The following is a 24729-nucleotide window of genomic DNA, read 5'->3' as shown; positions in this document are numbered from 1 at the left end:
TATAACAGAAAGCATTTAATTTGGCTACTCTAACCTTGTAAAGGGTTAAAGTCCATGATGGCAAAGTGAAGAGAACTCACCATTGATTCACAGCTTTGAAGCAGACAGATGTAACAAACCTGTTTCAGCCAGTTCCTAAATAATGACACGGAGACTTATTAATTATGAAACCTCAGCCTACAGCTTAGGCTTGTTCCTAGCCAGCTCTTATAATTTAAATTAAGCCATTTATATTAAACTACATTCTATCATTTGGCATTACCTTTCCGTCTTGTGCCTCCCGTTTCTTCTCCACGTCTCCTGGAGACTCCCTGTGCCTAGATTTCTCCTTTTCTTTTTTCTCCCTGGAAATCCCATCTATACCTCCTGCCTAGCTATTGGTTATTCAGCTTTTTATTACACCAATCACAGCAATGCACCTTCACACCAGTGTACAAATAGAGAGACACACTAGGGATGGGAGTTCTTTGAAACCTCAAGACCCATGCTCAGTGACAGATCTCCTCCAACAAAGTCATAGCTTCTAATACTTCCTAAACAGGTCCACCAACTGGGGGTCAAGTATTCAAATATATGAGCCCATGAGAGTCATTCTCACTCAAACCAACACACCTAGCAAGCACAGTATAAGATAAAAATAGATCATAGACAAAATACATTGTTGGAAATAGCGTTACTTCCGAAAATTAAAATTAACAATTCTCTTGGAAAATACTACAATTCTAAATACCAAATACACAAAGAGAAAAACAGACAAATGCATATTCTTGAGATTTTATCACAGCTCAATAACCTAAAATAATTCAAAAGACAAATAAATGATACTATATAAAAGGCATAAGAAACACAATCAATGCTGGGCGGTGGTGGCGCACGCCTTTAATCCCAGCACTCGGGAGGCAGAGGCAGGCGGATCTCTGGGAGTTCGAGGCCAGCCTGGTCTACAGAGCTAGTTCCAGGACAGACTCCAAAACCACAGAGAAACCCTGTCTCGAAAAAACAAAACAAAACAAAACAAAAACCTTATGAGATTTCTCTTGCTATTTTTTGTAACTTGATTGGGTGGTGAACTTTATCACAACGTCCAAAGTTTGGACACCCCCATCACAGTCAACATCACAGTCTCTGAATATAGGGTGAAATCAAATAACTTGCAGCTTCTGTAAAAACCTCATCATGGGAAATTCAAATGTCTTTTTAGGTTAACTCATGGATGAAAAAGAAAACCATAATGTAATCAGAAACTATTTTAAGTCCCAGGCATTTTTCATATGGAGAAATGGACAGTACAGTTCACTACTAGCAGAAGCTAGCTGTTTCATTTGAGCAAAACAGCTGACTTGGTCTATCCAATGCGTTGAATGGCCAGGTAACCAAATGCCAAATATGCAGAAAGCTAAGCCCCTGAATATCAATTCCCTGAACAACCAACCTAAATTACTGAGATTTTTCAAATGTGTACCATTTCTGCTCCACCCTTTGTCCATATACAGAGCTCATGTGTATCTGTTGAGATCAAACTAGAGCCACTCACATTAAACTGACAGAATCGCTATGTCAACCGCTGACAGAATGCAGTCAGGAAGCCATGGCGATAAAAAAGCCACAGGGCTTTCCTCAAACATATTTGCTGATAACAAAAATGGTCATAAAAGATTGCCAAGGCCACCTAACACAAAGGCCACAGAAACCTAGTAGGTAAAAAGTACTTCTACAAAGGATGCCGATTTAGTGAGTGCCTATTCGGAGTGGGACTAATAACATTTTATTGATCCTTTCTGATCCTTATAGCCAAGGACTCATTTCAAAATAATTCTGCAACCTTGGTCATTTTAGTTTTAAAGAAAAAAACTAAACAAAACAAAACCTTTGCCTTCTCTTGCCTCTCTGAACAAAATCATAGTTTGTCATAGTAGCACACCTCAGACTACAACCCCTGCCACCTGGAGTAAAATTTTTAACTCAGAGATACAAAGGCTAGAGTAGGGGCAAGAACCATCAAAGGGATAATGGTTTTTTTTTTCCCATAAACTTAACAACTGGCCATTCAGCGAGTTTGATGTTGCTAAGCTGTTCTTGGTGACAGATGGCCCAGAATCTACAAATGCTGCACCAAGCCCAGCCAGGAGGAGGACTTTACATGCTGGACATTGTGCCTTTTTTTTTTTTTTTTTTTTAAGGTTTTAATTTGAGAGGATTTTAAGCCTTAGGGATCATGGGTCCCTGGCTTCTGGCCTAGGACTTACCCTGAGATGCTACTGGAGATGAGATCGCACTTTGCTTCTCCCGGGTTCCAGCACTGTCCTACAGTATGAAGAAGGAAATTCTCTCTGCTGTGCTGAGCAGCAATGGCTAATGGTCTCTGCTCACTTGTTCCCTCCAGGGCACAGGGCACAGGCACAGTGTTCTGGCGTATCAGGATACAAAGCCAGGGAAGCTCATGTAGGCCAGTGTCGCTAAAGAAGAACTACACTGGGATGACTAGGCGAGAAATCCGCTTTCCTAGGAAAATCGCAGAATTGGGGCTATGCTGCAGGCGTTACGGCGGGGGACGGGGGCGGGAGGGGGTGGTAGGCACAAGCACTGGGCAGGGTGGCTTCTGCTGGGTTCCAAGCACCTGTTTCAAAGAGCAGGTGAAGCTTCACAACTTTCTCCTCATTGAGTTTTTCCCACATAAGGGGCAGGAGCTCCTCCAGGAAGGAAAAGGAGACTCCAGGGCTCATCCTGCGGCCTGCGCACGCACCTCAGACAGGAGCACAAACGAACCCAGGGATGGTGGGGTTCACACTTAGTCCATACATCACACATATACTTAGGCCTACTCTTTGTCAGAGACTACTGAAGCTGCCATCATCCGCGGGCGAGACCAGCAAACAGTCACAAAAAATATAATGACAAGGTCAGTGTGGCTATGAGTCACTGTGCCCTGGCCCCTCAGGCACTCGGGATCGGGTTTGCGTGACTGCGGCCTATGGAAGAAACAGGTCCCTTCTTACCCACGCATCCCCACCTGGCACCTTCACAGGACACGCTCAGAAGGCACGAGTGGGTGGGTGGTTGTTTGGGTGAACGGTTCTTTGCACCTGAGCATGCGCAGCCGCAAGCCTGCCTGAACGAAGCCGACTCCAAGCGGATCCCAGAACCTGAAGAGCTGGAGGTGCGAGGGGCGGAGCAGTAAAGAGCGCCCCCGCCACACCTCCCGGAGCCACGTCCCAGCCACGGAGCCCTCTGGGAAGTGTAGTCTGCGCCTGCGTCGTTTTCGCGGTGAGGTTGGGGGGCTGCGGGCGGAAGCGGGACCACCCCCTCCAGGGATGCAAGCAGCCGGGCCGACCCAGGCGAGCCAACACTGCGGCTCCCCGCACGGCCCGACCCCCCGGCCCCGCCTCCTGTCGTGCGGAGCTGGACCGCTGTTCTCGAGGGTCTCGAGGGTCTCAAGGGTCTCGGTGCAGCCTCCTACCGGAGCCGCGCCGGAAGCTGGGTGGGCCAGGGAGTTGCGAAGCTGAGTTCCGCCATGGCGCTCCAGGTAAGACGAGCCGTTGCGGACCGATGGACGCCTCGGCCGAGCTTCTCGGTGCAGCGCGGCCCGGGGGGGAGGGAGGGGGCAAAAGGGGCCTTTACCGCCGACTTTGAGCTCCGGTGAACCCAACCAGGCCAGCTAGATGCCCAGGATTCCCAGGCCAGAAGTGTAGAGCTCTCCCCTTCCTCCAAGAGCTTTTTTTCTACCTGGGGAGCTCATTCCTTGAGGTTCTCAGTATAAGATATCAATGAGAGAGTGTGCACGATCGAGGCCTCGGCGGGATTTGAGGGATAACTAAATCTGACATTTACTTTTGTTAAGATATAGAATCCCGGGGAGTGGGGCCAAGAAAGAGGGAAGAAAACAAATCCAAGTTATGCTGGTAAAATGTGTCAATCCTAGCGCTGGAAGAAGAGTCCTATCTGTTGTGGCCTAGGTACAGTTTGGGCAAGGTCGTAGGCTGTGAAAATGCCAGGGCAGTTGCTGCACTGCCTTGTAGGTAGACAGAATCCGATGTGCAGTTTTGTTGCCTAGGAGCTTTGCCAGACTTGGGCAGCTGTGTTGGGGCCGTGGCTAGCACAGCGTGTGGCTAGATATCACTAGTACCCCACTAGTATCTTGGGGGAGAAACAGTAAGTAAGGTAAATGGGATGTTGCCTGGCCCAGAAGTGTCCTTTGTAGCTTTGGCTGACAGGCAACCCAAGAACGCGCTTACTCAGAAATGCTCACTGACCCTGTAGTAGAGACAGAGGGAGTTGAACCTCTCAGATCTGATGCTCAAGGAAGGATGTCTCGTCATATTGTGTAGCTGCATGGAGAAGATGGTCAAGTCTGGTCCCTGGGAATGCAAGAAGGACACAGTCTGATGGAGACGGATAGGGAAGGCCTGCAGTCTGTATGTTCAGTGTTGACTACAAGTTCCCACCTGGTAGCCTGAGGCATGCTGGGGCAATGGAGTCGACAAAGACTGTGAGGTAGACAGACCGATACTGTTGAGTGCTGAAACCGCAGTTTCTTAGAGACTGACACAGCAAAGCCTTAAGAAGGAGGTCGGTCATCTACAGTGGCCCTAAGTTAGCTCCAGAAGCTTTTCTTCTGAGGGCTGGAGGCAGGAACCCATGTGACAGACCAGTGGTAACTATCCTCCTGCATCAGTCTCCCCACCCCCTCCTCCTCCTGTTCCTTCTCCCTCTCACACACTAGTCACTCTTCACTTTTTGTTTTTATTATCTATTTATTTATTTATTTTGAAGACAAGGACTCACGTGGCTGAATATGACCTTGAACTTCTGACCCTCCTACAACCACCTGAAATTATAGGCATGTGTCACTGTATCTGGCTGGTGTAGCACTGGGGATTAATCCCAGAACACGCTAGGCCAACAGTTTACCATCTGACCAACATCCCCAGCTCCACGTCTTCTGTTTGGGAAACCCCTGAAGGGAACATCGGGAGTCACAGCGAGTTCTCGTTCACATTCTATAAAAAAACATTGTCGGTGAAGATTTCCTAGGCGAGGATGGAGATAGGTCTGGAAAATATTGCACACAGAGGCCTAGAAGAGGCAGATATATTTAGCCTTGAGATAAAGAGCCTCACATGCCCACCCCCCAAGCCAAGTGTTTAGAAGAGCCTGAGGTGACAAACCATGCTCTGGAGATGAACGTTAGGCAGATAGACCTGGCTACAGCGACATAAGTCTCGCACTTTGTGTGCCCCAGTGTTTATTCTTATTCATTCTGTATGTACAGTATCCCTGTGAACTAGGACAAGAGCCACTATTACAGATGAGTTTGACAAGGCTCAGATGGGTCACTGATGTCTCATAACTAATATGCTGGCATTCAGTGCACCTTAGGTTGTGGTTTCTAGAGGACCAACTTAACACTAAGCAGACCCACAAAGACAAATGAATTAGAATGCTGGTGTTTAACAATATCCTCCAAATTTTGCCTATTAGAAACTCAATTCCCAGCTTTGTGGGGAAGTCATTGGACTTATTATTAATGAGTTATTGAGGGAGTCGCCTTGTTTAAAAGGCCTTTCTGACTTGCTTGGTTTCACTGTGTGATGCCCCCCCCCATCAAACTGTTATAGACTATATGATGTGGCGGGGGAGAGGGGGCTCAGCCAACATGGCCCCATCACCTTGGACTTATTGGCATCTGCAACTATAAGAAATCAGTTTGTTTTCTCTATAAGTCTCCCTGCTCAGCTATCTGTTACGGAAGTAGAAACAGACACAGACAGAGAGGAAGCCAGTAAAAACTGGAGCTGACAAACTGAGAATGCACAAAGTCTGAAGATACAGCTATGGAATGTCTGGCCACGGTCTTGTTTGTATTTCTATGATAAAACACCTAACATGGACCACTTACAACGAACAGAGATTTTGACTGTGTGTGGTGGCTCTTGACTTTAATCCTAGCACTTGAGAGGCAGAGTCAGCCCAATCTCTAAGTTTAAAGCCATCCTGGCCTACATAACATGTTCCAGGACAGCCAGCACTGCAATAGTGAGACCCTCTCTCAAAAAGCAAACAACTACAAAATAGATCTTTCTTTCACTGTTTGGGTTGCTGAGAAATCCAAAATCAAAGGACCAGTATCTGGCAAGGAACTGACTGACATCTGGCAAGGATTGTGTTGGCAAACACCCAGCAGAAACACCTAAGAGAGGCTAGGATTATTTTGGTTCGTGCTTTCAGAGGGTTCAGTCATGGTCATTTGACCCCTGTAGTTGGGCAGAACATCATAGCAGCAAGCGTATGTTCTCTAAGTTTTGATGATTGGGAGATAGTGGGTGTGCTAGGAAGGAACCAGGAGGACTACACCCCAAAGGACCCACCTCCCATGACGTACTAGGTCCACTTTCTGTAGTGTCTTTAACCTTCTAAAATAGTTCAGCAGGCAGGGAACAAGCTTTTAAAACATGAGCTTGTGGGGGTGGAGGTGGGGGTGGGGACCTTCAAATTCTGCCAATAGCACTGTCATTCCACAGTGGAAGGCAGAAGGGCAGAAGAACATAGGTAAACAGAGGAAGAAGAGGGCTGAACCCGTCCTTTCATCAGAAAATGGCTCCCCCAGATAATGGCCTTAATATATACATGGCCTAATCATTCATTCCTGTGCCTAGAGTGGACCCTGCATGGGACGCCAAGTGCTAATGGAGGGAGAGCTGTCTCGTGAGCGTAGAGGTGTCGGACAAGCTTGACAGCTGGCAGCATGGAGCTCCAGCAGCCTGAACCACACTGCTGTTTAGGAAGAGTTCTGCAATGTAGGCCAGAGGACACATGTCCTGTGGTTAAGGTCAAGGACCCACAAGCTAGTCCTTGCCTTTTGCTGGACTCCATCTACAAACTTATGCTATTCTGTGGGAGCCTTGCTTCTGACAGGGTCTGGAACAGTTGACCAGGTTCCAGTTCTTAGGTTGCAGGCTCCATTGGGCCATGCCTCTCTGTTGTCATGACTTGGTTGCCCTTTCAGAGGACTGATCACTCCTGTTCCCTTAGCTATCACAGTGAGAAAGTTGGATTATAAACAGGGGCTTCTATTCTTTTGCCTCTGTGACTTCTTCTTGATGGTGAAACTTCCCTGATGTCACATAGTCTTCTATTTAGTGCTGCTGGATGGTAGATGTTCATATGTCATAATTTGTATGACTTTTAAAGGACATGCTTTTTCATCACAGCAGCATCTGAACATGTTTAAACAATAATTAAAGTAAGCAAAAATCCATATTTGGTCTGTAGGGAGCATGTATATGCTCCTTTGGACTCTGAACCTATTGTCACAGGCCTGGGGCCTGCAGCTCACACATGAGGACTCACCAGCTTCTTCCCCCTCTACCAACCAGCCCCCATGGCTCCCAAGCATTGGCTGATAGGATACCAGAAGGAAGAGGTGGAAGAGAGCAGCACAGAAAGGACCAGAGGACAGAGCTGTGGCAGAGTTGCAGACTAGAAGTGATAGGTTGAATGCATGGGTGTGGGGAGGTGTTATAAGGTGGCCAAATGTAATGGGGTCCTGTGCTAGCATGCCCAAGAGCATTTGAGAGTTAGAGATGCCCATAAGGATTCGGGCTTAGCAGGTAGTTAGACTCACAGCTATATCCATGACAACAGGAAAACATCTGACAAATTCAACAGATGTGAGGTTAGGAGAAACTCGAGGGCAGCTTCCCAGAGGCCTCCAGTGCAATCTCCAAGAAGCACTTAGCTCCCCCAGCATAATAGTGAATGACCCATGTGGAATGCCAACTGGGAGAATCTTGCCAGAGACTGTACACCCAGGATTGTTGCTGAGAACAGGTCACTCAGACATCTTCTGCTGGCACCTGCCTTCGCAGACACCTAGAAAGAAGATGTGTGTTCAGCACAAGCTGTATCATACAGATTAGCTAGTGTGTTAACCAGTAGAAATCCTTTGAGATGCACATTCCCAGGTGCCTGCCGGTCTAGGCATTTTGAAGGGCAGCAGTGGCAGGCCTGCTGTGTTGGCTCCTCAGTACAGAACCTAAGATTATCCACATTTTATATGCTAGGAGGCCAATAAGAAATGCAAAATGGCTCCCTGCTCTAAGTTTGTGGAGTATCTGAGGTGTCTGAGGGATAGTGGCCACAGTGGGCCAGAGGCACAAGTTAAGCTTGGGGAAGGAGGCTGCTGACCAGGAGACCACAGAGATGGTTGGGAATGCACAGTGAGCTAAGAGGCAAAGGACGCTCACTGCCTCTGATCCCTTCTGCCCTTCTGGCTGTCAGCAGTCACTGGGAATGCGGTCTCTAGCCAGATGTGTTGTTGGAGCCTAACTACTTCAAAATGTCAGGGCATTAGGTATATGAGCCTAGTGTGTGCACAGTGGTAGCTGTCAGCTGTCAGGAATGGAAGGCAGAGAGATGGCAGGCAGTGGGTGGCAAGGCTGCCAGTTAGTAAGAGAGACAGTTTTTAAAGTCACTGACTTAAATGCATGAACTAGACAGTCAGCTCTCCTCTGCTTTATTAGAAGTGTTCCCGTTTTCATAGGTCCTTCCTGCAGATCGCACTTGTTTCTAACCTAGATGGATTCTTCCCATAATTTACATTCTGTTTGTGTCACTTGTATGGTTATTTTCTCCCATAATTTTAGTTCGTGGCTATCAGGTGTTGGTCATTGTCTCAGTTTTCATGCTGTTTTAAAGTCTACGGAATGATGACTTTTACAGAAAGGAAGAGATTGCTTTCATCTTACAGAGTCACAGGGTACAGGAGGTGAGCACAGCAGATAAAGGTGTGGAGTGTGGCTGCGAAGAACTATTTGAAGCTCCCGGGTTTCAGGTTTCTTCTGAGTCCCTGAGGACTGTATACTAGAGGCTTTCAGTGCTAAGTGGCAATTGTGGGAGGCACGGGGTAGGGAGCATGGTGAGTTGGGGCCTCTAGGTGGAGCCCCTAGAAGGGCTCTGTGACCCTCACCTCCCTCTGCGTGCTTCTGCTACATGCACCTGCTAGCGGCTGTCACAGCTTTTCCCTGTGGAACTAACCACAGCTGGACCAGGGTTTGTGGAGAGTCGAAGCCTTGCAGGGCCTGTGGGACTGGAAAAGTGAAGGTGGGTTCTGCCCAGCAGCTCAGAACCTGGAGATCAGGGCCCTAAGCACAGGTTAGACCTACGAGTGCCTGATTCACCTGCTGCCTGGCTGGCAGGTGAAAAGGGGTCTATCTTCTTTAGACCTTCAGGGCTTCATGAGTTTTTTTTGTTGCCGCCTGCAGCTGTTGGGGGTGTTTGATTTCTGACATGAATTATGTCATCTCTGCTGAGGAGCAGGAAGTGCGATTTATCTTTGCTATATGGGTTGGTTAACCCTAGTCTGGAAATCTGAGATGGGAAATGCTCCAAAAGGCAAAACTTGTGAGCGCTAAGATGCCCTGTGTAGAGAAGTCCACATAAGAGCTCCTGTGATCGCTTGCAGTCCAAATGCTGTCAAAAAACACTGTAAAAGTTACCTTCGGCTAGGTGTATAAAGAACAAAATATAGATGAATCTCTATTTAGACTTGAGTGCCATCTCTAAAATAATTTATTATGTACATGAGAACATTCAGAATTAAATATTCAAAACACGTCCGAGCCCAAGAATTTGGGATAAAGAGTACTAGACACTGGTAACAAGCTGGTCTTGTAGTCACCGTTGTCCCTCCTCTCAGTGCCACTGTGCTGGAGTTTCGGGTTCCCAGATAGTCCTGATAACTGGCACAGCAAATAGGACTTGCTGTGCACTAAGGAATGTAATTTCATTCCTAGTTACACCTGTGGTGACCTTGTTTCTAAAATGTGGCTGGTGGCACATCTTCCTGGGTGCCCAGCTAGCTGCAGCTTTGTCCCAGTAACTGTTAGACCCAGGCCAGGTCCCACCCATGTCTACCAGGAGACCCATGTGGCTCACTGAGCTAAGGGACAGTTTGGGTGGGCCTTGTTGGCATGGATGCAGCCAACCCCCCCGGAGACTGTGCCCACAGGTGCCCATCAGCTTCAAGGACTTGGCTGTGCGGTTCTCTGAAGAAGAGTGGCGGCTCCTGCAAGAGGGGCAGCGGGAATTCTACAGAGACGTGATGCGGGAAAACTACGAGACGTTGGTGTCTGTGGGTGAGGGCCCGAGGCCTCCAGAGTGTGGGTTGCAGGGACAGAAGAGGGTTGCAGTGAAGGAGGCCAGGGTCCCTGCCCAGGGGTCTTGAGTCTCTGTGAGACCCGAGGCTCCTCCAGGCCTTAGCCTCCTCATCTGTGAATTGAGTAGTTTTAGGGGTGTTCAGAGCTTGAGGATGTCCAGAGCCTCACTTTTCTTTGTTCCTTTGTTCGTTTCTATGAGCCAGAGTGGGGGTCTGGGTACAGAGCTTTAGGGGTATATGGCCTTTGAATTTGGTGACCACACAAACATATGGAAAGCTATGCATAGATAAGCAGACATCTGGGCCATCACATGACTGTGGGAGGGTAAAAGCCACTCAGTTCCCAGAGTAACTGCTCATTCTTTCCCCAGGGACCTCTGAGCTGCTTCCTCTCTCTGCCTTCCTGTCACCCTCGGGGCCTGGAGGAGCCACAACAGAAGAGAGCCACCATGATAAGGGACAAGAACCCCCAGTGGAGCATGGTTCCCAGGGTAGGTCCTCGCCATAGACTTTGAGCACCTCCTTCTTGTCATGGTTTTCAGCTAATTCAGTCTAGGCCTCCTTGAGGCTTACCCCTTATTCCTCTGGGTTGGAGGCTCATTGCATGTAGTCTAGTCCATGGAGAATGTTCAGAATAAAACCTGAGGTCACGTGGGGGAGAACCTCTGACTTAGACCCACTTACCACTACCCAGAGCCAGCCTGCAACTTAGACAGTAGAGGTGGCCCTGGGGCCAGAGTAAGGGAAGAAAGGTAGCAGGCCAGATGGAGCCACAGGGCCCTTCAGTATTGCTCTTAATGGAAAGGAGGCAAGAGGAGCTACTGGGTAACATGCAGAACCTCGTGAGCTCAGCCCTCCCTTCTCTGAGCCATTTGCTCCCTGGGGCTACTCCAGCTTTTGTAGGGCTCCCTGGGGAGCTAGGTGGCTGAGCACAGGGCTCACACTTTCCACAGGAGGGCAGCCCCAGCAGAGTCTGCACCTCACCGCCCTAGTGCAGCTGGTAAAGGAGATACCGGAGTTCCTGTTTGGAGAGGTGAAGGGTGCTGAGGACTACTCCGAGAGTGGGAGCACCAGTTTGGAAGGGGATCGAGCGACGCCTGAGGGTAAGTCATGCAAGCTGCAAGAGTGACCTCCCTACAGTCCACAGTGCAATGCATAGCTGCCTTCCAGCTCTTGACCTCCTCTGTGTGCTCATCCTCTGAGCTTTTGGGACCTAGTGGATATGGGAACAGCTCTTGCCATCTCTCAGTGTCTTTGTCCAGTCACGTGGTGATCCCTCCCTGCTGCCTTACACTTTGCATGGTGGTGAGCAGTGTGTTGGTCCCTATGGGGAACAGGAGAGAAGCAGAGCTTTGTCCAGATAGCTAGGGGGTCCTAGATCCTATTGCCAGCCTTTCTCTTTCTGCTTCAGCAACTGTCTGTTTTTTCCCACTCCACTCAGTCAGCTCAGGACCCACCTCACCCTAGACCATGGCCCTCTACCTGCTGCAGCCCTCTTCAGTTAATGTTGGGTGGCACGGGAAGGGAGCAGAGGTGTGGAGCGGCACCGGCTTCATACTCACTGCTCTGTGCTCTTCAGGCCATGGCCAAGACAAAAATCTTCGAGTTTCAGAGCTCAGCAGTGGCAGTGAAAAGGTCCCTGGCTCCTGGTTGTCGTTAGTGGAGCATGACAGGGAAAGCTCTGACTGTGGTGATGTTAAGACAGCTTACCAGTTGGCATTTTCTCCATCTCCCAACAGTAGCCGGGGCCGTGGAAACTTACCCTCCCCGCAGCCTGCTCAGTTCTCTTTCGGAGAGCCCTGCAAGCCACCCCAGCCTGGCCGCCACACCCACAGGCAGCTCATCTTCCAGTGGCCCTCCTGGAGACTGGGCACAAGAAAGCCCCCTACCTACCAGTGAGTCTGACCCACTGCGCACAGGGACACCCAGCATTGCAAACCCCGAATCAGGCCTTGGACCCTGCACCCTCTTCACTTTCTCTGGCTCAGCTTCCTCTGTAGGTGACTGGAGACAGAGGTTTCTGAATCATGAGAAAACACGCCTGCCCTCTACTGCAGACCCGGTAATCTGATGCTCAGTTCCAGATGGCCCATCCCTTTGTTGATTGCTGAGGACTGTAGACACACAGAGAACTCTGGGCAGTGCCTAATGTGCACACCCGTAGGTCTCTTATCTGTGTGCACCTGCTTTGATTCTCAGACTGCCTCAGCACAGCTAGCAGCAGGGAAGTAATGCTGCTCACTAAAGTTTCCCTGGGGTCTCAGTTTGTCTTCTAAAATACTTTGAAATTGTACTTGTCTGAATGTTTTGGATTTTTATTTTTGGTTGCAAGCTTAGCCTTTAATGGCTGAGCCATCTCTCTAGCCCTGTTTTGGTATTTTAATTTAGAATATTTAAATGAATAAAGATTAAAATGGACACTCCCCTAAATTATACCCCAATTAACCTGTGGTTCCATGTGCCATCTGTCTCACAAGCCCCACAGAGGAAGCATGAGGGCAGCCGGGGGGTCCCATCATTCAGAAGGCAGAGGCAGGCCGATCTCTGTGAGTTTGAAGACAGCTTGGTCTACAAAGCAAGTCCTAGGACAGTCAGGGCTACACAGAGAAAAAGCGTCTCTAAGGAAAAATAAAACATCAACAACAAAAACAGCGCGCGCGCGCACACATACACACACACACACACACACACACACACACACACCCCAGAAGAAGAAGAAGCATGAGTACAAGCCTGACCTGTGTTGTGACTGTTGGCTCCATCATCTGGGCCAGATAGAGACTGGGGTCAGGGAATGGGTCTGGAAACATTCAGCATAAATAAGTCTGGGTATTTACAGCTAAACCAGAAGGAAACAGGAAATAGCCTCCAAGCCTCCTGGAACAAATCCTCCAAAGATAGCACTGGCACGAGGCTAATTTTTAGGATTTGGGTGGCTCTCAGGGTTGGAGAGTTTGAGTAATCTGTCCTCTTGGGGAGCAGATCTGGGGTGATTCCAGAACCCCAAGTCCCCCATAACACTGCTTTCTTTGTATTTTGCAGTAGGAACTGCTGATAACCCACTGTCTATAGAGAAGGAAGGCTTAGGAGCCTCAGGAGAGCCTTCTGTTCATCCCACTCAAAGCCTGGACCAGAGCAAGAGCCATCGAAGACAGGATAGAGACAGCACAGGAACAGGTGAAAGACTGGCTTTCCTGGGGTCTCGTAGTCTAAAGCTGAGCAGAGTCAGAGAAGGCCATGTCTTGCTCATTTGAACTTCAAGACAACCCTATGGGACAGTGATTCTCAACCTTCCTAGTGCTGCGATACTTTAATACAGTTCCTCATGTTATGGTGACCCCCAGCCATAAAGTTATTTCATTGCTACTTCATAACTAGAATTTTACTACTATTATTAATCATAATATAAATATCCAATATGTGACCTTGAAGGTGTCACAACCCACAGGTTGAGAGCCACTGCTGTAAGATAAGCTTTGTGTGTTTGTATGGGTGGTTCTTAGCTGCCCAGTGATGGCAGAAATAACTGAGGGTCTCATGTTGCCTCTCAGAACTACACTGACCTTAGCTGCCTTGTATGTGCATAGGAACCGCTCCTGAGAACAGTCCCTTGCAAGGCCTCATCAACTGTCTGAAGGAAATCCTTGTGCCCGGGCCCCAGCACCGTGGGACAGCCCCAGACTTGCCACCTTCTCTCCCTGGCCTGAGTGTGTTGAAGCAGACCAGAGCTGAGGTGGAGCCAGGGAGCCTGCCCTGCCCGGGTGAGTCCCTGGGCACCTGGCCTGCACAGACCAAAGTCTCCACAATCCCTGGGAAGCTCAGATTGCCATTCTTAGCTATCCGTGCTCCGTGCTGTGTCCATGAGATGAGCACTCCTGTGTCCCTAGGGTCAGTGGCTTTCAAGGATGACAGCAGCAGCTTTGTCCTGCTCTCTTCACTGTTCTCTACTCCTGATATGGGACTCTGAGGAGGACTTTGGTGCTCAAATGTCACTTTCTCTTGACATGAATGGGGTGTCAGTGGACACTGAGGTCTGCCTGAGGTTTCCCTTCAAAAGACTGCTGAAGCTTTGACCTTTGATCTTGCATCTGTAGAGGGCAGCTGTTCCATTCTCCGGTTGGGGTGAACTTAACTACAGAATTCCTCTCTTGTATGAACATTTCATGTGTATGTCAAGACCTGATAGACTTTGAAGCTAAGTTATACTCAGAAACTGCCAGCCTATATCCCTCAGTTTGCACCCTGAGTCCTAGCTGTGGCCAGGTGCTACCCACACATAGGATTTACAGGTCCTGGTTTTTAGCCCTGTGCTGCTCAAACTACAATCCAGGACAGTCCTTGTCCGTCTGTCAGGAGACTGAGGACCCTTAAGTGAAACGTGTGTCCTTTCCCTTAGTGAAGACGGAGCCAGTATCTGGGGATTGTCCCCTTCAAGGACTGCTGAACTGTCTGAAGGAAATCCCAGAAGCCCCAGACAGGCGTCCCAGCCCCTCAGGAGCAGGGGACGTGCGATTACAGGAGGATCCCGGGAAAAGGAATTCTGGAGGTAAAGGTCATTGGTTAGATTAGTGGTCAGGGAGCTAGACGTCTGTCTTTGGCTTCTCTGCTCTGAGCACAGCTGTATGTGACCCTTCCCAACCAAATCCATGCCTTAAGTCAGCATGCAGGTTAGGCAGTCCCATGCTGAACCCCATCACGCTGTACAAGAACAAAGCGTATAGGAGTGTCTCATAATTTTCTAAACTGGCTCCTGTTATAGGAAGAAAAGGGTTACAGGAAATTTTTCGAAGGACTGTTGGGGAGGGACAGGGAATGAAATAGGCAGGAGTTGTAGCACAGTAGACCGTAATTGTGGCTGGGGGATTCCTGCCATCCTGTGTTCAGGCTAGGGTCTATGGTTGGAGGATGTGATTCTCAGCACGTATGTTTGGACCGGGATTATTTGTCACTTTATCAATAAACTTGTGTTCCTGAGAACTTGGCTTTGAGAGGGTGGGTTTGAGCCAAACCTGCTGCACAAGGAGCAAGATCTGATTTGTTGCTGACCAGGGAATGGCTCACTGTAACATCCCTTAGAAAGCTCCTGAGCATCCTAGAGGTGGTAGGGGTGTTACTTGGAACTGTGCTTGGGCTTGAGAGGTGATCATACCCAGAGCCAGTGACTGCTGTGTAGGCAGAGGAGCCTTGGAAGTCTCTCCTAGCCCTATGAAGTGGAGCTCCCAAGACTTAGGTTGAGTCTAAGCCTGAAACCTGGGTTTCCCAGCAGCCACCTTTCCCACAGGGATGAGATGCCCCCAGACTCCTCCTCTCCGCCGGAGTCATGGAGCTGGAAATATGCTTGCCATGGTGAAAGTAGAAGATAGCTGGGTTCAGAGTCCCCCAGCGCCAGCATCCTGCCAGCTTAGCAGGCAAGGCCACAGTCCCTATTTCACTGGAGATACCAGAGAGGTCCGTGTACCCCGCTGGGGCCCCATGACTCTCGGTAAGTTCTGGGTTCCAAAGCCCACAGGGAAGAACCTGCTTCTCTTTTGGTCAATGAGCCTTTCCCCTGTCTCTCCTCCCAAGCTGTTCTTAGTCCGTGTTCTCAATCCAGGCCTATGCTCAGCCACCCTCTGGTTTCAGGACCTTCTTTTTACAGTGAGGTCCTGACTGTGGAAGCTGACCACAACACGCAGGTGGCTAGTCCACCCTTCTCAGAACTGGGGACAGCGTCATTCCTTCTGTAGAAGCAGAAAACACATTCAAGGTTCCTCATTGGAGGATCTCCTCCTTAGCAGATCCCTGGAGCCTACTGTAGAAGTTAGGCTGTGGGCCAGCCAGATAGCCAAAGACCAAGCTGGGGTCTGACTAGCAGGCCAGAGCCCAGCAAGAGATGACAAGGTGACCTCTCTTGTCCAGCCAGCAGGGCCTCAAGCTCACCACTAGAAGCTCTAGAGGCCTGTCTAAAGGGCATTCCTCCAGGTGGGTCATCACCTCTTCAGCCGCTAGCCACCTCATGGTCCAGAAGTCCCCAGCCAGGAGATTCTGGATCTCAGAGGCTTGAACTACAGCCACAAGGATCCCACAGTGAAGGTACTTGGGCCCAGGCTAACAATTATTTCTGTGCACACAGTGAGGGGAGATACTGAGGGCACCATCTGGTCATCTTCTCTGGGCCTCCTTGAATATGTGTCTTTCTTTCCTAACCCCTGCTTCATGCCTGACCCAAATAGCTATCCAGGTTTGATGAGAGCCACATTCTACCCACCCACTTCCCTATTCTGAGGACTTCTTATTCCCAAGACTATATTGTGGGAGGACGGGAGTGGTAGGTAGACTTTGGTCAGTGCCATGGGAAACCCTGGAAGGGGAAGGGGTTCCCTGGACTGGGTCTTCTGGTGCCATATACTCTAAGGCTGAAGGACTTCTCCATCATGCTCTTCCTTTACCCAGTTATACTTCATTCTGCAGAAGCTACGAGAGAGCCACTTCTACCTCTGAGCTTGCAGGGCTGCATGAGAGAGGGACCTGGGATTCAACCCTCTGGCTCCCAGGGTACCCCTACCAGCTTCTCCTCAGCCAGCAGCAGTGATGGGGATCTGGATTTCAGGAGCCCCAGGAACAATCTGGGGCAACGACTTGGGAAAGGTGAGCTGGTCCAGCCTGAGGTCGGAATCCTCGGGGAAGGAATACATTGGTCCTTGCCCACTATTATCTCTGCCATAGTGCCGAAAGAACTGTGTATACCAAAGCAGAAACAGACCCAGGACTTGTCTTGGCAGGGTGAGAAGGGTTTGTTATAGTAGCTTGGCCCAGAAGGGATAGGACAATGGCTGGCAGTGTGCCCAGAATCTCCCTTATAATAAACACTTCCCTATCACAGACAAAAAGAAGTGTCTATAATACTAAATGACTTTTGACTTAGGGAAGATAGAGTAAGGATCTCAGAAGACTTGGTCACCTGTGCCTTCCTGGGCCCTGCCAAAGGAAGTCACTCTTGGAGACTGGGATCTTTTGATGCTCTCTCAGCATTCCCCTGTGCTTTCCTCTTGCAACAATCATGTCTGTCTTGTCCTGTGAGTGGATACTCAGTGCATCTGACCAGCTGTGCCCTGGCCACATCCGTTGCTAAAGGCCTGGAAATGTAAATTGACATCTGCCTCAGTCGCATGGCACCAGCAGCCCAGAGTGACTCGTTCTAGTTTACCCTGAGGAGTTACACAGTCTGCCTGCTGTTCTTCAGCCATCATGGACAGCTGTTAACAGCTGCATTTTCTCAAAGTCCCCAAGCCCACGTCTACCAAACTCCTAATTTATACAACTCTAAGTCTCCAGCAGAATCAGTGTAAGGCTTGGCTCGGAGTGCTACCCAGTGTTAGAGCAGCAGAGCTGAATACAGGCCCAGACGACAGAAGGCACAGACAAAACCAGACGCTGGGCAAGTCACACATTTACATATACTCTATTATTGCCCCGATCAGAGATGCTGGTAGTCTTGCCAAACACTGCCTAATCATGGGCAGGATGCCTTACTTTGCTCGTGCCTGGCACATAGAAGAGCTAAGTGACATTTTGCTACAAGTAGGAGTTACTATTGTAGCGTATGGGAGACGGCTTTCATTGCAGAGCCTGCGCCTGCTTTCTCTTTTCCTGAACCCACTGAGGAACCTCCCCCAGTATAGAACTCAAATGTCCTTCAATTTCAGTGCACACCCCCCCCCATTTGTACTGTGGCTTACAAATGGTCAGAGGATAAATTGCAAGAGTCAGTTCTAAATTTTCCAACACCATATGCGTTTCGGAGATCAAACTCGGGTGTGCTTGGCAAACACTTGGCCTATACTTCCATGTTCTGCTATGCTACACCAGCCCCACATGATAGCCTCTTGTTTACAACCTCTGCCTGGTTCCAGAGTAGACAGCAGATGCCTCATGGCCTCATGGCAGTACTGTCTACTTACCTTATCCCTCTAGACTTTCACATCACCTAGTTCCCATTGTCTGCACAAGACTCTATCAGTAGGAGTACCCTGAGAGGCAAGAAGGCCTGCATCATTGCCCTCCTTGGAGGGGTGAAAGAAGCCTTGTGTACATTGGATTGTTAGGGTGTCCTTCACTCTAAGCAGGCAGCCCACCCCTCAACATGGTGACAACCGCTGTGCTAAACTAGACGCTTTCATTCTACCCCCCAAGGCAGACTTCTGTAGCAGGGCTATCCCAAAAAGGGATGGCAAGTATGTGGGGCTATGTCTCCTTCTGGGGCCTTGAGCTCCCAGGACATGTCCTATATTCTGAGCCTCCTTCCTCTGCTCTAATCAGGGCAAAAGAGGCAGGCTTCAGGGATTCACAGAGCACTGGCTACTCATCTAAGATTGTTCATGTTTGGCTACAGGATATCCACCAGGAAACTCTCCACTCCAAGGCCTGGAGAACTGTCTGAGAGAGATCCCAGTTCCCAGGCCACAGGCTGCCTGGCCTTGTTCCTTGACTGTAGACAGGGGGTTGAAGAGACCAGAGCCCAGGAACTGGACTACAGACAAAGAAGGTAGCGTGGTATTTGTGGGAACCTGGGGGAAAGCAATCCCTCCTGCACTGTGACTTTGGCAGTGGCATAGCAGCCCTTAGGCCAGATCTCAGCTAAGCTGAGAGGATGTTCTGGAAAGAGTCACTTCCCCACTCAGGCAGACTCAGTTAAGTGAGTGGTGGAGTCCAGGACGGGAAGGCCCAGCACCACTGCTTCAGTGAGCTGCTCCGATTTGCAGACTGTGTCATCCCCTTGTGCCTTCTTGTCTGGGCACTGAGTTACACACCTTCTGGGATACCATGTCTTTTGGGTTGGGAGTAAAGAGATCCCAGGGGTTTGGGCTGGTGTAGTGACCAAGCATGGTCATTTCCACATCTGAAACTTGTGTGCTAAAAGCCTGGCAGTGGTAGAAATCTGACCATTCTGTGGCAGTATGAGGTCCCATAGGACTGTCAGAACTGTTCTCATTAAAACAGGACCGAGGGGCGAGGCCTGTGAACCACCCCACCTCGGACAGGGTCGAGGAGAAGTACCTAACAGGAGTCTCGGTCTAGGCAGTCCACAGATGACTGTCAGACCAGGAACGTGGCAATGGCCAAAAGATGGTGAGCTTCCTTCAGTGTTCACACCATAGTTTCCTTCCAGTTAACTTTTGCCAAGACAACATAGTCTTCCCATCTCTCTATTGCTCTGTCCCTTCCCTTGCGTGGAATATAGAAGTAGACAGAAACAGAGTGGACTGAGAAAGAATAGGATGTTTGGTTTACTTGTGGGGTCCTGCAGTGGAGATGCTGCTGGGATTAAGGGGTACCCCTGTACACACTGTTGACCTTAGGCAGCTCCAGCAGGACGTTCTAGTCTTCATGGGGTGGAAGGATGACTTAGCTCATCAGTAGCCCTCAACTGCCAGCTCTTGCATAGTTCTGGGTAGAGGCTCTGCTAAGTTGAGAGTTGCAGCCTACCCGATGGGAAGGGCTGCCTAGCCTGCAAGACACGGGACCCAACTGGAACCCGACCAGGAGTAGCTTCTAAGGGCTTGGAACTTCCAGAAAGTTCCCCAACTCACTTGCCGAGGGACATGGGACCAGAAAGTAAGTTGTTCAGGCCCCTCCCCCAGAGCCCATATGGACTGTGGCTGAGCAGAAAAGGATGAATCCTGAGTATCTGATCATCAAAACTGTGCTGTCGGGTACTGGGCAGTGAACTTTTTTTCTCCTTCGTTTAGAGACAGCCACCATGCCCTCCCCCCTGCACTGCCTGGAGAGCTCTCTGAGGGGGATCTTGCCCGTGAGACCCTTGCGTTTCACCTGCGTGACTGGCCCTGCCCCCAGTCCCAGCCCCTGCTCCAGCTCCAGCATCAGCAGCTCCGATGGAGAAGACCTAAGGCCAGAGCCTGCATTCTGGCAGCCACCCCTCCAGAGTGAGTCTGCTGCCGTGGGGGTGGGGGTGGCAGTGAGCTGCTCCTTGAGGTGCCTGTCAGTACTCTGATGCTAGCTTACTTATGACACAGAGAGAGACCCCCTTCCCTCCAGTAAGGGTCCTGGCCCTCTGTGCCCTGTCTCTGGAGCATCTCCAAGAGTCAACAACAGTAGTTGTCTTGCTGAAGACCCTACGAGAACAGAGCCCAGGGACTGCAGCAGCCTCGGTAAGCCTGGAGTCCTCCTAGATGATAGAGACCAGTCCCCATTGGTCCGTAGGTCCAGACTTGATTCTCCGAGTCTCATTGTTATTCTGTTGACTCTCATTAAAACATCCCCCTAATTTGTTGAACTTTAGATCCTGTGAGGGAGGCTGATCCAAGGGCTGTGTTCTGTAAGGAGATCTTGGTAAACCACTGAATGATAGGTACATAATATCTGCATATATGCTCATTAATACATGCATATATATGTATGTGTGTGTATATGTACAGATATATATATATATATATATGTACACACACCATATAGTTAGTATTCAATAACATTTTTTAAACTTGGCAAACAATAGAAATATCAGAAGTGATCTTTTTCAGTGGTGTACATTTTTCTAGCATGCATGAGGCCCTGGGTGTGGTCCCCAACATCTCATACACAGTGAGAATAGAACTTCTTGGGATTAGCCCCGAAGTCTAGAGATGACACCTGGTATTACAAGCCACTTTACTCTCCACCTGAGCTGTGACCCAGACTTTGTTCCTAACAGGAAGGGCAGAAGGGACAGGAGTCAAGTCCCAGTCACCCAGAAGAGAAGGGACTGCAGAGTACACATGCCAGCCTGGCCCTGTCAGCAGTGCTGAAGTTAAAGAAGAAGGAAAAAGAGGAGGTAGGGACCTTGGAATTGTCACATTTTCTTACAGGTCACTGAGGATTTGCAGGACACAGCAGCGTGTGCTCCACATGCCACAGCAGGCCAGCCCACCAGTGTTAGGATCCCCAACACATTGCACCCGAGTTAATTACTGCTTAAAAGTTGCACATTTGCCATTGGGATGACGGTGGGAATGGGTACATGTGGCTCATCAGAATATCCCCATGTTGGAGTGGCACTAGCAAAACAATATTGTCCTTGTCCCAAGTGCTCTGTGCTCTTTCTACAGAGGCAACTACGTACCCATGGCCTGCCCCTCAGCCAGAGGAAAGGCCTGAGCCCAAGGGTACTGAAGACCCCAAGGACCTGGAGCCTGGACATGGGCAACCCAGCAGCACAGGTGAGCTGGTGACTTCTGCAGCATTTGCTGTGCTTTAGTGGCCTCTGAGAAAATTAGAACCCAGACCTCAGCCTAAGGAGGTAAACGTGGTCCAAGTTCATCATCTGGGTAGGGAAGTCTTCCACTGAAGCCACTCAGGTACATGGTTCACTTCCGGGTTTTCATAAAAGTGCCAGGCTCACCTTTTAGAGGCATTGAGAAGCATCTGGAGACAAAGTTTGAGTTTGAGGTTAACTGAACCTCAGCACTGTTGAGTGACCTGGCTGGAATCCTGCACAGAGCATAGGCTTCACATGGTTTTGTTCAGGGACCCACAATGACAACAGGCAGGATGATGCACCCATATCCTGAGCCGTCCTTGGTTTGCAGGACTCGGGTGCCCATGCCACATGTCCCTTGCTGCCTTGTGTACCTGTGCTGGGTGCTGGGCACCTTCTTTTCCTGTAAGCTTTGGCCCCTTCGAGAATGCGAGGTTTTGTTACAAGCCCTGGCTGCCCTCCCGCAGATAAAGCATCAGACCACAGTGTTTTGTGATGTTGAATTGTTAGTTTTTGTTTCAGTCAAGGTTTCAAAGATTTTGTGTGAGACAAGTAACCCAGGCCATCTGAAACTCGTGATCCCCTGCCTCAATTTCAGATCCTTGCTTTAATTCAAGAACTTAGTGAGACAGGGTGTGGGTCCTTCCCTGTCTGCAGCCCTAACGGTACTGAAAAGATAAAGGCAGAGCCTTGGCTGGGGTTTAACAAACAGCAGACCCCTCTTCCATTCTGAGCTAAATGGCTGAAGAATGGCAGGGGCCTTGACCAGCACCCTAGTTGCCTAGGGTGAGACCTACTCCAGGGGATGTGAAACTGAAGAATTAACTAGGCTTTTTTCTGGGTTGGGGCAGCCCTAAGATCAAAATTTTCTGGAAGCCAGGCTTTAAAGGGGCAGGACACTGGGTACACTAAATACATCTCTGAGGCCATAGAGAAGGCCCTTACAACCTAAGCACTCTTACCCATTGCTTCTTTGGTTTTAGCCAGGACCCAAGGAAAGCTGCTTTCTGGGGACCCTCTGGAGCCACCTAGCAAGTCTCCCCTTCCCACAACTGACTTGTCAACGTGGCCACCCACTTCTTCACAGCCACCATGCCCCTGTGGCAGATCCCTGCAGCAGGAGCTGCACAGCCTTGGTACTGCCCTTACGAACAAGCTGGACCAGCTTGCAGCAGCCTTGGCAGGCCTGACTCAGGAAGTGGCCACCATGAGGACCCGGATGGACCGGCTGGGAAGGCGCCCACAGAGCCTTGGACCAAAAGGCCAGGCTTCTTGGCGGTTGGCCCTCTCCCGGAGACCTCGCTGGGCCAGCAGACTGGACCACAGACACCTACCCTACTGGAGGCAGAAGGGCCCCACCAAGCCCAGACCAAAGATCCTGTGGGCTCAGACAGAAGGCTGCAAGGCTGGTGACCGCCCAGGACTCTCTAGAGGGAAGGGCAATTTGGTGCCTCAACTGCCTCCAGATGGTTCCTTGGTAGAATCTTCCAGGCCCACCTGTAGCTCATCCCAGCAGATCGCAGTACCTGGAGGCCACACTGTGCTGACTGCACATCCCCTTCTGGAACACACTGGTTGCCACCAGAATCCCCTCTCCCCTTCAGTGCCTCCTGCCTTGGTCCCTCTTGTGGCCTCACCAGCAACCAGTACAGACACAGAACCTCAGGCCGCTAGAGTGGCAGCCATCAGCATTCCAAACCAGCACAAGGAACCTAACAGCCTGCTAGGGGGAGCCCTCAGCAAAGACCTCTGGGGAGGTGACCACAGGGATCCAAGGTGGGGGGCCCATTAACTGTGCCGTTCCTCTGCTCAGGCTTGTGAGGGTGCCTGTTTCCCAGGGGTTGTGTCTTCCTTACCGCTCAGCCAGCCCTCTCGGTGCTGCTGCAAGTCTGACCCTTTGCCTCTGCTGTGCCAGGCTCCTATGGCGTCTGCGTAGAGCCACTACAGAGGCATTTCTCAGCCATACCTCTGGCTTTCTTGGCTCAGGTTCAGTCAGCCAGTTCTTCCTCCGTTATCAGAGCCATCTAGGTTCCCAGTGAGTGTCATGCATATAGCATATGCACAGAGCCAGCTGCTCCTGATCTCAAGGACACTGAAAGGCCAGCCTTTATCTGTCTGGAGTGAATACTTCACAGATCTCATTTAGGGAGAGGCTGGCCTGTGGTCTGAGCTGAATTGATCCATATGGATTCTAAAACTAAATATATTAGCTGCTAAGAAAAGGCCATTGGCTTCTATGGAAGGGTGCTCAGAGAGGACAGCACTTAGGCATGGTCGCCTGGATTGTCACCAGCACAGTGAGAGTTAGGCATGTTCCCTTCTTCCGTACCTACACCTCAAGAGAACTGAGCATGTGCCGTGAGGCTGGTGCAGCATGCCACAGGGCTCCTGGGGAAGAGCATGCACATCTATCGGTCTCCTAGGGCTGTGCACAAGTGTTACAGGCTTAGTCTGGGCAGCTGAAACCAGGGGTCCCAAATCAAGGTCTTGTCAGGGTTGGTTCTCCAGAGGGCTTCTGGCTCTGCTGGGGGCTGTCTTCATGCTCACATGGCATCTTCTCCAAATGCCCTTTCTGCCACAACACAGATGTTTCGGGTGGCACTCATTCTCACTTGAATTTATTCTCCAAAGACTCTAAGGAACATCACCTTCTGAAGTGCCAGCGGGGTGCGCAGTATGGTCAGCCTTTTGACATCATGACATGGTGTTGTCATCTAGAAAGTTCACATTCAAGAACCAGACAGTTGAGATTAAAAAAAAATGTTTTAAATATGTTTACAAGTTTGTGTTAGATTGCATATGTAGTATTTATTCCTTAGCTACAAGCAGGTTAGGAGTGTTGCGGGTTGGCCGTGCCTATTAGGATTAAGCCTTCAGCATATAAACGAGGAGGAGGGCAACATCTAGCTTATAATACCCTGAGACCTGGGCCGGTCTCGGGTTTGGCCTGACTGCCTAGATGCCATTCCACCTGCTTCTGCCCTGGTGAGATGGTTGGCTCTGCCACCGCTGCCCATCCACATTCACTCAGCTCACGTCCTTCGGAGCTGATCTGAATTCCTTTTAAACCTGAGGATGTTTCAGGAGATGTGCCTGTCCACACGGGGAGCTGGGAAGGTAGTATGGCCTTGTCCATGACAATCATAAGCAGTCTCTGGCTGCTCTGCCAGTGACTCTCAGTCTCTGGAGATATCCAGGACTTGAGAGTCCCTTAGGCAGCCATGCCTGGGACTTGGTGAGTATGGTTTGCACAGAGATTAAAGTATATTAGAGTGTGGTTCGTGGCCCGCGAGGGGGTCACATCAGATATTAACGTTATAGTTCATAGCAGTAGCCAAATAATAGT

General features: G+C 49.9%; 1 protein-coding gene across 1 annotated transcript; it reads left to right on the top strand.

Moving 5' to 3' along the window:
* Positions 1–3244: 3244 nt before the first annotated feature.
* On the top strand, positions 3245–24469 carry Krba1 (KRAB-A domain containing 1). The gene is given in 18 exon segments (XM_026789389.1): positions 3245–3356; positions 3358–3523; positions 10525–10644; positions 11107–11256; positions 11893–12048; positions 13196–13330; positions 13741–13914; positions 14550–14699; positions 15435–15635; positions 16052–16225; positions 16604–16780; positions 18525–18677; positions 19133–19261; positions 19882–20076; positions 20167–20301; positions 20841–20960; positions 21235–21345; positions 22367–24469. Coding segments are annotated over 18 exon segments (3300 nt in total). The 5' UTR covers positions 3245–3311; the 3' UTR covers positions 23176–24469.
* Positions 24470–24729: the final 260 nt, after the last annotated feature.

The sequence above is a fragment of the Microtus ochrogaster genome, unplaced genomic scaffold (genome assembly GCF_000317375.1).
Source record: "Microtus ochrogaster isolate Prairie Vole_2 unplaced genomic scaffold, MicOch1.0 UNK18, whole genome shotgun sequence".
Lineage (NCBI taxonomy): Eukaryota > Metazoa > Chordata > Mammalia > Rodentia > Cricetidae > Microtus > Microtus ochrogaster.
The sequence above is the reverse complement of the archived record's forward strand: the minus strand, read 5'-3'. Positions and strand labels throughout refer to the sequence as shown.